At 34.1% G+C, this 15,704-nt stretch overlaps 1 protein-coding gene across 1 annotated transcript in view; it reads left to right on the top strand.

Annotated features, from left to right (window-relative positions):
• The window catches only part of kl-2 (dynein heavy chain 2, axonemal kl-2), a 79,252-nt gene that overhangs the window by 26,271 nt on the left and 37,277 nt on the right, over positions 1-15,704 (top strand). The window contains exons 21-40 of the mRNA XM_085960232.1: positions 342-509; positions 596-821; positions 1,464-1,583; positions 2,192-2,325; positions 3,309-3,579; positions 4,409-4,552; positions 4,643-4,741; positions 4,851-5,070; positions 5,414-5,576; positions 5,663-5,841; positions 8,829-9,021; positions 11,135-11,276; positions 11,443-11,580; positions 11,680-11,898; positions 11,985-12,228; positions 13,233-13,369; positions 13,455-13,610; positions 13,946-14,160; positions 14,268-14,453; positions 15,395-15,672. Coding sequence (XP_085816358.1) covers positions 342-509; positions 596-821; positions 1,464-1,583; positions 2,192-2,325; positions 3,309-3,579; positions 4,409-4,552; positions 4,643-4,741; positions 4,851-5,070; positions 5,414-5,576; positions 5,663-5,841; positions 8,829-9,021; positions 11,135-11,276; positions 11,443-11,580; positions 11,680-11,898; positions 11,985-12,228; positions 13,233-13,369; positions 13,455-13,610; positions 13,946-14,160; positions 14,268-14,453; positions 15,395-15,672 — 3,632 coding nt within the window. The remainder of the gene's footprint in view (positions 1-341; positions 510-595; positions 822-1,463; positions 1,584-2,191; positions 2,326-3,308; positions 3,580-4,408; positions 4,553-4,642; positions 4,742-4,850; positions 5,071-5,413; positions 5,577-5,662; positions 5,842-8,828; positions 9,022-11,134; positions 11,277-11,442; positions 11,581-11,679; positions 11,899-11,984; positions 12,229-13,232; positions 13,370-13,454; positions 13,611-13,945; positions 14,161-14,267; positions 14,454-15,394; positions 15,673-15,704) is intronic.

The raw sequence follows: 15,704 nt of genomic DNA on the forward strand, positions 1-15,704 counted from the left end.
AATCATATATCATGACTAATACAATTGTAGGTTATGTTGATATGTCGGACGTGTCAATATAGATGGCGCTGGTTCGGCTTTATCTCCTTGTGTTTGGTCTTATCCGCTTGGGTTCAGCCGCACGAACATATCCGAATTTGACCAACATGTCTACCAAGAATTAAAGATAGCTGCAGCTAACCGTTTAATCGTGTATAGTGTAAAGAATTCCTAACGTGCTAATTTAGACCAATGATAATAACGGAGACGTTCTAAAGTGATAACTGTTAAGAATAGACCTACTGGATCCCTTGCAGCCCTTCTAAGCTTGCAGACTTTCAACATTATTTGGTCATTTTTAGAACTTCAAACCGGCTCTCGCGCCAATTAAAAGATCGCTCATGGGATATAATCGATTACACGCGTGGAAAAATCGATGCATTCCGAAGAACTATTCCACTTTTGGGTGATCTTAAAAACAGAAGCATGAGAGACAGGCATTGGGATAAAATTAAGTCATTGATGAACAGGTAACAATTTATTATCGTGGCATATCTTTTCCTAAATATATTTTCCTAGGTTGGTATTAATTTGTAAGATTTCTGATAAATTTCAGTAACTTTGATCAAAATTCGGAAACGTTTAAGCTTGAAGCCATAATCGCTTTGAATTTCCAAGCATATGCCGAAGAAATATCAGAGATATCTACGGCTGCCACTATGGAGATGAATATTGAGAATGGATTGAAGTCTATTGAGGACATATGGGCTACTACCAAATTTGAAATGGAAAAACATTCTCCTAATGTCTACAAAATAAAAAATGTTGATGAATGCACTCAGGTATTACAAATTAAAGAAACAATATTTTAACATGTTTATCAAAATTTATAACACTGTAATATTATGAAAAAAACTCACCATGAGTAAAATTGTCTAATATAAGGCAAATATTTTTTTAGTATTTTTCCATCATAATATATAACATATAGAATCAAACGAGAGGTTGATTGCAAAGTTTATTTCAGTTTATTTATGCAAAGCAAATTTATATTCATCCGGGGCTCCGGGCTCAGTTCAAGTCACAAGTCTGGGTGTTTGTGATTGTTTCTCTTCTATTACTAATTACACTACTGTCATTGGACCTCATGGCTTATTGTAGTTTTAAAAATTCTATTAATATATTAATAAGTCTATGTATTTATAATATTTATATTTTTATTAAAATTAAAAAAATATATATTTTTCAGTCACCATTTTTTATATTTTTAACTTTAACCATGCCTTTTTATTAGTTTTAATGATGTCAAGGAGATTTTATTTCACTATTCACTTTTTTAATTGTTTACTAATATGTTTGCAAAAAGAAAATATTCCATTTGCAGTCGTAAATGTGGTTGACGGTTTTTTGCAATTATATGGAGGTTACCGTCTTGGAAACCAACAGCCTCGTATGTGCATTATAACTAACTGAATTTTCTTTAGTTTCTTGACGATCACCAAGTTCAGCTGTCTGTCATGAAGTCAACCAAATTTGTGGAGCCTTTTATCAATGATGTAGAACATTGGGAGAAAGTCTTAGGAGCCGTATCAGATACTTTAGAGGTAAACCGATCACATGACATTAGGACTTCATCATTTGAAGACCACAAGCAAATATCATTAAATATCATCAAATAAATTTTGTATGTTTTGATAATCTATCTTATGCAAACGAACTCTATGCAAAAGTAACATAATATGATTCAAGATTATTAAGGTGACGCATCAGTGAAACGGCAAATAATTTTCAACTGTAGGCGCGACGAAATTTTGGACTCGCTCGCATTCAGTGAGAGAACGTCGAGCTAGAAACACGTCACTTTGCTTCGTGATGGCGACGGGCCAATTAATTCTTAAATCGTGTAAAGATGACTAAAAACGTTACCCATTTACTTTAAAAAGAAAACATGTCAATGAATATATTATTATTGTTACTAATAGAACAATAAACAGAACATAAAATGGACGTATGTTGGATTTATATGACAAATAATATTTCGTTTGACAGGCGTCATTTGCAACCGCGACCCGCAATCCACGCATCGCCTAGCAACGATCTTTTTAGACCGTGCCTCAACTGATGTACGGCCTAAATGTTTATCTAGGTAGAAGTAGGTATTGTGAAATTAATGTAGTTACTTTAAATATTACATTCAATTGTTGCATTACAGATGGCGTTGCAAGTTCAAAGAAGATGGCTTTATTTGGAAAACATTTTCTTAGGTGAAGACATAAGAGAACAGTTACCGGTAGAGGCAGACCAGTTTGATTTACTCTCAGAAGAGTGGAAAAACATAACCTCCAAGTGAGTGTTTCCAACTATATTATGTCGCATTATTTTATCAGATATTGATGTTCTATTTGTAATAAATGTAGGTAAAAAAGTCGAGGTAGAAACCTACTAATGCTATGTAGGTATAAGTTACCATTGTTGCTGCGTTTATTCGGATACTTGGATTCTGAAAGAAATAATTATATAATCTTTTAAAGTGCACACGTTAATGATATCGATTTTGTCTGAAGAGTGACTTGAGTGAGTATTGCAACAGTACCCTCCTCGTAGTGAAATGGTTTTAAGATAATTAAAAATAAAAACTAAAAAATATTGTTGTTGCTGTAGTGCAGTGATTCCCAACTGGGTTTTGCGGAACCTTGGGGCTCCTCAATAATTCGCAAAACTTTGCAAAAAAAGTACAACTTGAAACCATTTTAGTAATATGGTAATCACAAGGTTTTACATGGCCTATTATAAAACATTACAGGGAAATTTTGAAATTTTAGTTTAGATATGCCATAATTATTATTGAAGTAGTGAGAATTTTCTGTGGGCGAGACATTTTTGTAGCATCTAGAAATGAAGGAATTTAAAAATCAGGTTTGAGTCATTATTTTGTAATTTTCATATTTGGACCAGTTCCGTGAGATTTCACAAAATGCGTCAAGAGTTCTACCATACAAAAAAGGTTGGGAATCACTGGTAGCACCTAGGAGTGTTGGTGTCGGTATATAATACTGAGTATTTTATGCATGGCAATTGTTTGTTTGCATTGTTGACAGTTGAAAGAATATGTTTATGATATAAACAATTCGAATTTGATCATAAATAATTAGTTAATATGATACCGATGTCAGCAGAGTGGCTTCAGCAAGACGCGTTGCCACAGTTATGCTGGTAAAGTGTCGTGTTCACTATACATATTTAACGTTACAACATTTTTTGTTTACACCTAACATAAATTTTTCAAGACCCATCTAAAGAATGTGAAAATAATTTTATTTGAATTGTAGTTTACAAAAAGGAGCTAATGCCGTGGATGCTTGTTTATATGAACCGTTCCCGCGAGTTTTTAACCAACTGAATAAAATGATCGATAAGTTGGAAAGTATTCAACGGACGTTGGAGAAATATTTGGAAACGAAGAGACAAATTTTTCCACGTTTCTATTTTATATCGAATGATGATTTATTAGAAATTTTGGGAAATTCTAAAAAACCTGCCCTTGTTCAAATACACCTGAAGAAGTTGTTTGATAATTTCAACAAAATGAAGATTGAAAAGGTAGACATCCTTATTTCGGATAGACACATACTAATTTTTTTTTTTTTTTTTCCCCCCAACCATGTCCGTATATCGTCACATGGGCCTCCACAAAGTAGAGGTTTGTATTAACAGATTTTGTTTTTTACGAGAAATGGATGTCAGCCACTTGCTCAACCTATTAGGTCCATACCATGACTCACACACAAATTGAAAAACAATATGTGTACTTGCCAGACCCAGGATTCGAACCTGAGACCCACGGCGTGATAGTCCAACGCTTAAGCCGCGCGGCTTATTTAAGACACATTATTTACCACCCTTTTGATACAATGCTTATTATTTTTTTTCACTTTCATTAATCCAATTAAAACATTTCAAGGATAAAACTGGTCTTGTTATAAATAACAATTTTGAAAATCAGTATGGAAAATAAAAGTGTATAACTATCAAATTTAAGTACCTATATTTTATTATTTCTCATACAATGCTTCGTATAATTTTGTCTTGTAAGAATGTAATAGTTCTGCTGCCCAGTACTGGTTTCTATGTGAGCAAATTTAATGTGGTGTAAGATTTATTATATCCAACAGTATACAATGTATAAATTATTAATAACTAATGATAATTATTATCAACTAATTTTTCAGTGCATATACTATGATTGACAGCAACACTATTTAGATTTGTTTCGAAAATTGGTCATCAAATATTCACTAGAAATAATGTATTTTTTCAAATTTAGAATATTTGATGTGACAAAAGATGTTACATCTCAAAATTCCCCTTTATTATGATTTTAATATAAAATGATACTATTAGGTATAGATAATCGATTATCTTTGTTCAGACTACTTCTGAGATAACTCATGCCAAAGGAATGATATCTGCGGACGGAGAGATGCTGGAATGGAAACTGCCAGTCGTCTTAGACGGACCTGCCGAGTCTTGGCTCTGTAAACTGGAGGATAGTATGCGATCGATTCTTAAGCAGGTCTGTGACTTCATATTTTGTCGTTTACAATAAATGTGTAAACCGTTCAGAATTTTTCTATGTATAAAAATTACTATTGAAAATTTGTAGGTTTTAATTCAGACAAGAATTGCATTGAAAAAAGCGGGAGTTCAACGAGAAAAATGGATAGACGATTGGCCGGGCCAACTTGTGATCACGTCCAGTAAGGTATATATATTAATTTATATTATTTTATGTGTCCATGACGTATGTGAAGAATTCACTTAAGTTATTGATTGTGTCAAATAATATTCTTGTACGGTAACATTTTTTTTAGATGCAATGGACTATCGACTGCACGCATATTCTCAATCAATGTAAACTCATCGGAGACAAGAAGCCCCTAAAAAGACTACGTAAAAAAGAAAATAATATCCTGCAAACGCTTCTGATTATGAGTCGTAAAGATATTCCCAAAATACTCCGACTGAAGGTGAACGCGCTGGCGGTCATTGAGATACATTCGAGAGATGTCGTTGATAAACTATACAAATCAAGTAAGTCGTTAAAGCCGCGTTGCCACGATCCAAGTACGATCCGAGTACACTCGATCTAAGTACGATCCGAGTACACTCGATCTAAGTACGATCCGAGTACACTCGATCTAAGTACGATCCGAGTACACTCGAACCGAGCGCCATCCGAGTGCACTCGTACAAGACAGCTTCATACAAATTACTCCTATCCAAGCTACTCGGACCGCGTCGTCACTCTTCTGAGAAGTCGTTGAAAGTCAATAAAATTATTACCAGTAAATAAAACAGTTTAAAAATTTATTTCTTAATATTGCAAAATCATACTGAAACCGTTTATTAATTATGTATTTCTTTTTACTTTTAGACTGCAAGGATATTTCGTCATTTGAATGGTTCTCTCAGTTAAAATTTTACTGGGACCAGGAGAACTCGATTTGCATTATTCGTCAGACAAACACAATATTCCTCTATACTTATGAGTACATCGGAAACTCGGGTAGACTTGTGATAACGCCTCTCACTGATAGGTGAAAAAAAAATTTAAAAAAAATATGAAATAGTTGACAGATCTTGTTATTAAGTGTATAATGATTTCATATTGTATATTGTGTAGGTGCTATATAACACTGACTACGGCGTTAAATTTGTTCCGCGGGGGTAGCCCTCAGGGGCCCGCCGGTACGGGAAAAACTGAAACGGTAAAAGACTTGGGCAGAGCTATGGCGAGATGGGTTGTCGTTACCAATTGCTCCGATGGTTTGGATTACAAGAGCATGGCTAAATGCTTTGCAGGTTAATTAAACTCTATACATTACATTACCTAACATAAGTATGTACCATCATTATTAACAGAATAAAGCCAAAATTAATTACTTACTGCACCATTATTGCATATCATCAAGTACTATGATACAGTGCAATAGAGGTGAGTTGGAAATACTGTCACCAGTTTGTGTACTTAAGTTTCAGATGAAACTACCCATACTAAGTATTTGTGGCCCAATAAACTTGTTTCAAGAAACTTGAAACGTATTAGATGTTCGAATTCGAACGCATTCGATGATATCATCGCCGTGACTCACCATTCCGTGATGTTGGTTGACTTTCAACGCTATTGATATTAAATGCGCGCGAGCGAGATATCATGATGCACGTATGTCTAGCCGTGATATTATACTCAACTGTCATTGTCATTGTCATTGTCATATTGTATATTGTGTAGGTGCTATATAACACTGACTACGGCGTTAAATTTGTTCCGCAGGGGTAGCCCTCAGGGGCTCGCCGGCCCATCATTTATTAACAAAATAAAGCCAAAATTAATTACTTACTGCACCATTATTGCATATCATCAAGTACTATGATGCAGTGCAATAGAGGTGAGTCGGAAATACTGTCACCAGTTTGTGTACTTAAGTTTCAGATGAAACTACCCATACTAAGTATTTGTGGCCCAATAAACTTGTTTCAAGAAACTTGAAACGTATTAGATGTTCGAATTCGAACGCATTCGATGATATCATCGCCGTGACTCACCATTCCGTGATGTTGGTTGACTTTCAACGCTATTGATATTAAATGCGCGCGAGCGAGATATCATGATACACGTATGTCTAGCCGTGATATTATACTCAACTGTCATTGTTCTCCCTTTCTCCTCTGTTGTAAAGTTGGTATAGTGAAGGACAGAAATGGTCACATGTTCGTTTTAATAGTAATACTATTGAGTTCGTCTTAGTTTTAGTTTTAAGAGTTTTAGTTTCAGTTGAGTATGAGACTTTATCGAGTTGGCGTTAGTCTCAAGTCCCGGAGTTCGACGCATGGTATGAGATCTCGCCGTCTGCTAGGTAGTTCGTAGTCTTGCTACGTATGAAATCATCACCTCAAACGTCGCTACTCGCGTATGTTTAGTAATACTACGGAATTAGTTTTAGTTTCAGTTGAGTATGAAATTTACATCGAGTTGACGTCAGTCGCAAGTCCAGGAATATTTACTAGTATTCGAGTTCTGATAACGCTAACTGACTACGCGTTTATCTGGTTTTGTCACGTCGAGTTTCTCGATTTTTTAGTGTTATAATTGGAACTTATAAACATAAACTGAATTCAAATTGTATGCGTGATTGTATAAATGGATAATAATTATATTATACTTAATAAACAATTTGTGTAAAAATGGCTACTAAAAGGTTAAGTTTCGTGTGGAATCGTTCCAAAGAAATAATTACAAATTATGCCATCTGTAATATTTGTAAAATAAAAAATTCATACAAGTCAATGTCAAATTTGAAGAAACTTTTACAGCGCAAGCACCCAACTATTCATATTGAATTTGCCAGGCATAATATAGCTCCACCTGTAAATGAAAATGCTTTACAGATAAATGAAACTAGTGCTTTTAATGCTTCAGTATTTTCTACTGAAACAGGAGTGACTAGTGCCATAGTTCCAGCTGTACCTGTCTCGAAAATGGGACTTTTCGAAAAGCGGATGTATTTTTAATGATTCTATTCTTATTCGATATTTCAAATACTAGTAAGTATTTTGGAACAAGTTTCGATACTAAGTATTTTTTAATACTGGTAGTAAGTATACTTAGTCTTCAAAATCGACCAGTTTTCCCACCTCTACAGTGCAACAGTATCGAAATCAAAGTAATTCATCCTATACAGCGTTCTCATGTGGCGATTTTTCAACATACAGTTGAATGACAGCTCAAAGTTTTTTTAAGTGGTAGTCATATTTCAACAAAGTAGATCAACTCGTAAGTTGAATGAAACGAAGTTGATGTCGATTCAACAGTAAATAATTCTTCGAGTCAACTGGTTGCCTAGCAAGTTGCCTAGAATAACCAACCACTTGACGTCATCTTAATCACGATTATAGGTTCAACTTAAATTGATAGGTGTGAACATCTCTTTTGATTTCTTATTCAATATTTAACAGACAGTTCAATGATAAAAATCGACACGTGTGAACATGGCGTTATACAACTTTTCAGTTTTTTGTGATAAGTGAGGGGTATAAAAGCATGACCGCCACTATCCATACCTTATAATTTTTGAGATAATGATTGATTAATGATCGGTTTCTTACTCTCTATACCCTATAAACTTCAAACCGACGCAGAAACGCCATTCAAAATCGCCATCAAAAACGGCGATCAAATGCATAACCGCTTCTCTTACATTATAAGTGAAGTTCAAAAGCGCCACAACCTAACTGCACCAATCACGAACCAGTAAACACACACACATCGCAAATCTAATATAACCGCCGTGCTCCGTTGCCCATAATAGTGCGATCGGTAGTACACTCAGCTATTTTGTTTTTTGATTTTCAATCAATTTTAATTGATTATGATAATTGAAGTACCGCATATTTAAAAATTTATCCTCAAAATCATGAATAATAGATGAAAGAAATTATGGCATATACAGCAAAATCAAACTAATGTGATGCTTGTAAAGCGAAATTCATTCAATTCAATATTGCAAACATTTTCAAATCTTGTGAATTATTTGTTGAAGAAAAAAAATAGTTTAATGAATTATTAGAGAGTGCAAGTACCTTAAGACTAAAATTTTGAGAGATTCCTTATGCTCGCTAGTAATCATGCAGCCATCAATATTAGTGTAATTTGTAAAGTGATTACATTGCATGACTACTAATTAATTTTAATTTCGTCATAATTAGGTAGGACGCACTAACCCAATAACACACTGGCCGGAATCTGATGGGTACCGGTTTGAGTTCACGTTGATTTTATTTCATTCCAGGCATAGCTCAATCAGGTTGTTGGGGTTGCTTTGACGAGTTTAACAGAATTAATATTGAGGTACTCTCTGTTGTCGCTCAGCAGATCTTGTCGATTTTGCTTGCACTGTCCCAAGGACTGAAGATGTTCAATTTCGAAGGTAGTGAAATTAGACTGGATAACGCATGTGGAATTTTTATAACCATGAATCCTGGGTGAGTAAATTAGTTATACGGAATATTTGTGACACAACTAAATTTTTTTACACAGTCTTATTGATAACCTATAGCTTCTAAAATAGGTAGCCAAAGACGTTGAACAAACCTATAAATATATAGAGATGGACCCTTAGTGAAAGAAATTGAAGCTAGAAATTAAGCTAATTATTTTATCTAAAAACTAGAAATTGAAAAAGGACCTCTGGTCTATTGATTAAGTTAGTTACAAGTGACTATAATTTCATATTCACCCAATAAGTTAATTGAAAACATGGCAATATTCTAAAGCTCTATGCTGTATTCACTTAAATTTATTGGATTGGATAGTGTATAAATAAATTCGACTTTAATATTAAGACATTACAATATAATATACAGGCGGACCTCGACTTACGAACGTTCGACTTTCGCACAATTCGCTATTTCGCACATTTCAAAAAAAATCGTTTTTTTAAAACGTCGCGCTGGCCGTGGGGTTAAGATATCACCTTCTCGCTCGCTCACAAGCAAGTGCATTTCTTGCGTCACTTGCATCCTGCTCGCACCCGTCACTTTGCTTGTGAGCTAGCTAGGATAGGTTTAGTCTTGCGCAGGAGCGCGTGCGGGCGTGTCATGTTGTGCGTTTTGCTAATTTTCTTCATTTCAAATATTTCACCCTAAAAATTTATAAACATGAGTGAGAAACGGAAGAACTGCAGTGTTGATACGAACAAAAAGAAATCAAGGACTTATAAACTTCACATGACGTTCTGATTGCAGTGAATCTTTTGCTTCAATCGGACGTTCGTATGATACAAACAGGTCTACTACGATATGTTCAATTTTGAAAAATAAAATTAAGGAATACGTTCAAAATTGTGGAAATATATTATCTTTAAAGGTTGTTTCCAAAAGACACGGCATAGTTATGGATGAAATGGAAAAATATTTGTCATCATGGATCGACGACCAACATCAAAAAGATGTCCCTCTGAATATTTCAATTATTCAAGCGAAGGCTCTTAGTTTGTACAAAGATTGGAAGGGTAGAAAAAGAAGATTCCAACACGATTTTTCAAGCAAGTAACGGTTGGTTTATATTAAATTCACTGGAGAATCGGCTGATTCGGATACAGATGCTGCAAAAGAATTTATTTCCTCATTATCCAAAATTATTGAAGATGGAGAATATTCCTCTAGCCAAATATTTAATGTAGATGACACAGGTTTATTTTGGAATAAATTCCTAGTCGTACATTCTTATCTAAGGAAGAATCAGTTGCCCCTGGGCATAAACCTTCTTAAAACCGATTGACATTGCTTCTTGGTGTAAACTTGGCTGGTGATTTAAAATTGATGCCAATGTTAATTTATCAACAAGAAAATCCCAGAGCATTGAAAGGGAAGGATAAAAAATTGCTTTCAGTAATCAAATAAAAAAGCCTTGGTTTACTGCGTTAATATTAAAAGATTGGTTCACTTTACATTTCGTCCCAGCAGGTAAGCAATATTGTAAAGTTAATGATTTGCCACTTAAAATAAGAAAAAAAGAGTGGCAAACAGTTAACTCTTGATAACTTTTTAAGGGAAACACCCGCAAACCCCACTTAAACATGTCTCTTAAACATCTTATATTTACTTGATAAATAAATATTTCAAAATACACACAATTTAATTTTTTTTTACTTCCCTCTACTTTCGAACATTCAACATTCGCACACCTTTTCAGGAACCAATTATGTGCGAAAGTCGAGGTCCTCCTGTATCATATATTTCCATATTATTATCAAAGCAGATTTATGTATATGAACTTTAGCAATTCAGCAGTTAATGCAATATATTGACAATTATTTTTAAAGTGAATACCTAATCACAGAAAACACCGAGAAATGCATATGTAGGTTATACAATCAAAGTAACGGACTTAAAATTAGAATGTGAGCCGCCATTTTGTTTTGAGGGCTATCAATAGAAAAAAAAATAATGAACTTGTTTGCAATACTACCACATGTATAATCGTACAATTCGAAAATCAAACTGGCTTTAAAATTCTTAATTTGAAATGCAAATAACACTCAATGTGTGTTTTGCAACAAAGCTATAACAGAGTGTTTTTACCTTTTTGCTACAGATACGCAGGGCGAACTGAATTACCAGATAATTTAAAATCAATGTTTCGACCAATTTCAATGTGTGTGCCTGATAATCTTATAATCGCTGAAAACACTCTTTTTAGTGATGGATTTCAAGATTATAAAAATAATGCAAAGAAGGTACTTTTTAAGCTAGCAACCATTTTTTTAATATGTTCATTTCATTCCTAACAGCCTTTCTATCAATACATTTTGTGTTAGTCAAAATAATAAAGAAAATCTATATTTAATTTAATTTTAAAATTATTGTTTAATAAAAATTATTAATTAGATATGTTATTTTCAGGTTTTTACATTATATGAACTGGCAAAACGTCAGCTATCAAAACAAGATCATTATGACTTTGGTCTGCGATCTATGGTAGCATTACTAAGATATGCCGGTGTTAAACGGAGGAATTATCCCAACCTACCCGAACAAGAGGTTTTTGAGAAATCAATTTTTTATGACTTCACTTATTTCTGTATTTATTGATAAGATTTTAGTTGTCAATCTGATATAATATGTATTGTGAACTTACAGATCATAATACTGGCAATGAGAGATATGAATTTTGCGAGGCTGACGGCAAAAGACGTGCCGCTGTTTGATGGAATAATAAAAGATATTTTTCCCGATAGCGAAACTCCATCATTAGACTTTGACTTGATAAATAATGCTATCACTGAGCAAATGAAATTGGCACGGCTCCAGCCCATACCTATTGCGTTGCAAAAAGTTATACAAGTTATGGAAACAAAGGTAAATATTTTGCATACATCTACAAAATATTATTACAATATTATTTACATATTCTTTCAAATTCATTTCTGTTGTTGTCTCTATAGAATTCCCGGCATTCTACAATGATACTCGGCGATACGAACACTGCTAAGTCAGTTACTTGGCGTATGCTGATGAACACTTTGACTAGCTTGAAAGCACAATCTGTACCCGGATATGAAGCTGCCTACTACTATCCTATAAACCCAAAAGCTTTGAGTCTATCCGAGCTTTATGGAGAGTACAATTTGAGTACAGCTGAATGGACAGACGGAGTTATTTCTTCCATAATGAGGAAAGTTTGTCAAGGTATCAAAGTATTTCCCTTTATCATTCTAATGTTGATGATGACATAATGGAATACACATTCATTCCATATTCAAACTATGCTACAGAGAGGACAATTATATAACTCTGCACTACAGAGTATATCAATGATATCTGTTCCAGCATAATAAACCATAAAAGTTATGAATAAGTGCCCACTTGCCATATAAAAGTAATAAATTAAGAATTTGGGGTATCTTTAGGAGCTTAGCCTGAACAATCTGTAAACTTTGTAGGAATTGTGTAAATTAAATTATGATACTCTGTCTTTTCTCTTCATATGAATCTACATTTCATGATCACATAAAATATATTAATGCTGTAAAGGGGATTATTGTAAATGTTGTGGCTGTATACTTAATTGAGAATAAGGCCATATTTTGGTACATAAGACGTCCGTAGTTATATTACTTTTTCAAATTATTCTATTATAATATTGAAATTATTCATTTAATTTAATGTTTATATTACATGTAAGTATGGTAAAATAATATATTCTGTAGATTTTCCATTATAATTTGCAATTTACTCGTAATTTTGGAAAAAATGTAACATTTTAATTTCTGTATTATTTGTTATGATGTGCCTACTTATTATACCTAGTTTAATATTGTTTTTATTTCAACGTACATTCTTTCAAATCTCTCCAAACTTCTTTTATTTTCAACCGTTATAAATGACACTTGGTCCCAAATAGTGTAGATAATTATTATAATTTCCTAGGAATGTTTTGGTATGTTTCATTTAGTCGGTGAGCTGCAACGAATGGCATGGCAGGTTATACCCAACTGTTCTATACGCAAATACATATTATGTAGTTCCTAAAGTGTTGTACTTATCAAGTTTTTGAAATTGTTTGTTTACGGCTATATATATGATACATTTACAAGAGATATGTCTATTATTTGCTGTACCTAACTGATACCTTGATGAATACGGCCTAAAATATATTTTATTACAATTCTTTCATTCTTCGTCAACTTCAGAAGAGACTCCTGAACAAAAATGGATAGTTTTTGATGGTCCCGTTGATGCAGTATGGATTGAAAATTTGAATTCTGTTATGGACGATAATAAACTTCTCACATTGATAAACAGCGAACGAATTTCCATGCCTCCAATGGTAATTAACAACAATACAAATACATATTGACCATGACATATTGTAAATAATGTTATAATCTGTTACAATCATATTACTCAAACAGGTTTCCTTGCTGTTTGAGGCTCGCGACCTTTCTGTAGCGTCACCTGCGACCGTATCGAGATGTGGAATGGTTTACAACGATTATAAAGATTGGGGCTGGAGACCTTTTGTCAATTCCTGGCTAGAGACTGTGAAAGAAATTGACTACAGAGAAGATGTAAGACGTTTCCTAATATTTAGTTTTAATTCTTGTCGTTGAATGATACGGATCTGAGTCTTCCGGTATTGTGAGCTTTGAGGTCAAATAATAATTTATCATACTTTTATTAATTATTTTAAAGTTTATTCATGTTTTAAGATGCTAAAAATATTGATTATCCTAAAAAATTAAAATGTATATAACTTGAAATCAATTTATTTATATCGATTCTAATTTCGGATGGTCACAATATTAATATTTTTATATTGATTAATTAAAACAGCTTAATCGCAAGTGCCTCTGGTACGCTGAGCACTCTTGCATTAAGTAAATTAATATTTCTGTACTTTTAGCTGAGTGTGCTTTTTGACAAATATGTGGAAATTAGCTTGGAGTTTAAAAGGCTCCATCTGAAAGAGGGTTCGGGCGTTGAAGGTCAAGAGTTAACCGGAGTGCGATCATTGTGCCGTTTGATGACTATTTTTGCTCCAACCTCTCCAATTTTGTCCGGGCTATCCAGTGATGATCAACTATGCGAATATCAAAACAAAATGTGGTTTTTGTTTTGGTAAGCTTCAATGTTTTTAATTTATATACCTACATATATCGAATTGTATTATAATACAATATGTACATATATTATTTAGATGACGCATGTTATGATTTTGTTTCTAGTTTGATATGGTCAGTCGGAGCGACGCTCGAAGCAGAGAGCCAGAAAAAATTTGACGTGTGGCTGCGTGAGGTGGAAGGAATTTTTCCAATTAAAGGGACGGTCTATGACTATTTTGTGGATCCGAAACGTCGACAGTTTATTCCGTGGGAAGAAAACCTCTCTGAAACATGGCGGTACAATATTGAGTAAGCGTAAAGAATCATAATACATATGAAGAAAATTTGTGCCTTAATATTGCCAGAATTTAGGGATTTGTATCACTGCTGGAGAATGATAAATAATAGAGCGCGATGCAAAATGATATTTAGGCCCATAAGTCCCTAAGATACGCGCCTAACTTTAAGGTGCCGATTTTGACGATCCTAGTCACAAAGTATAATACTGACCCGTGGTCGGTAACCTACATATTATACACAGTGAAGTGTCATATTTTTTTTTTTTTGTATTGTACCCCTCCTCTCACATGCCACTGAAACAAACTACTAAAACTATAATAATTTGATATTATTAATAATTTTTTTAATTTCTGGAGTCTAGCTAGGCCATGCCATGCCACTGATCCATGCCATGCCACTGATCCATGCCATGATGCTATGATCATGGCCCCCACAAGGAAGGGGGCTGATAGGGCTCTAGCCTGGGGGCCCAGGCTTAGGGGGGCCCCGCTTCAGGATGTGGGGGCTATGCTATTGATACAGATAAACATTTTTCAAGTATTATATTATAACTAGTGTAACTTCTATATGTTAGCCAATGCATCAGAGCGCTGTATGAGCCTGTATGTAATGTGAAAGAATGGAAGCATAGATGGAAGGAATGTAGAATGGATCTATGATATATATTGAAAGAGGGAGCGGGGCGGTGGCATAGAGATGTAGATAAAAGAGGGGGTGAGATTTTCAACTCTCCAGGTGGAATACAGAAAACGTAACATTTTAACAATATGGAAGTCATTTTGTCTAGCTTTTCTTAAATCATTTTTCAAGGTTGATGTAATATTGGTGTACTTTCGTATTTAAGCAGATCCTGAAATTTTTTACAGTTATCTTGTCTTGTGACCTGTCAAATATTTTGTTCGTATATGGGACAACGTATAATTTTAAAAGTACCATTATTTATCTTTCAGATTAGGTTTTCATTCCATCTTAGTTCCTACTGTAGAGTCATTGAGAATCCAAAATATTTCTTCGTCGCTTATAAAAGCCGGATTTGGAATTTTGCTGGGTGGACCGTCGGGTACAGGCAAAACCTCCCTGATTCAAGGCGTTATAAATAATTTTGATCGGAATCACTACAGCAACCTGATCATCAATATGTCGGCTCAAACGACATCCACAAATGTGCAAGACATGATCGAGGCGAGATTAGAAAAAAGATCGAAAGGAAACTATTTGCCGTTTGGAAGTAAATATTATCATCACTCAATCGAAGCCGTT

This window comes from Rhyacophila brunnea, unplaced genomic scaffold (genome assembly GCF_057557595.1).
Source record: "Rhyacophila brunnea isolate RB1 unplaced genomic scaffold, BYU_Rbru_1.0 scaffold_11, whole genome shotgun sequence".
NCBI classification, from domain to species: domain Eukaryota; kingdom Metazoa; phylum Arthropoda; class Insecta; order Trichoptera; family Rhyacophilidae; genus Rhyacophila; species Rhyacophila brunnea.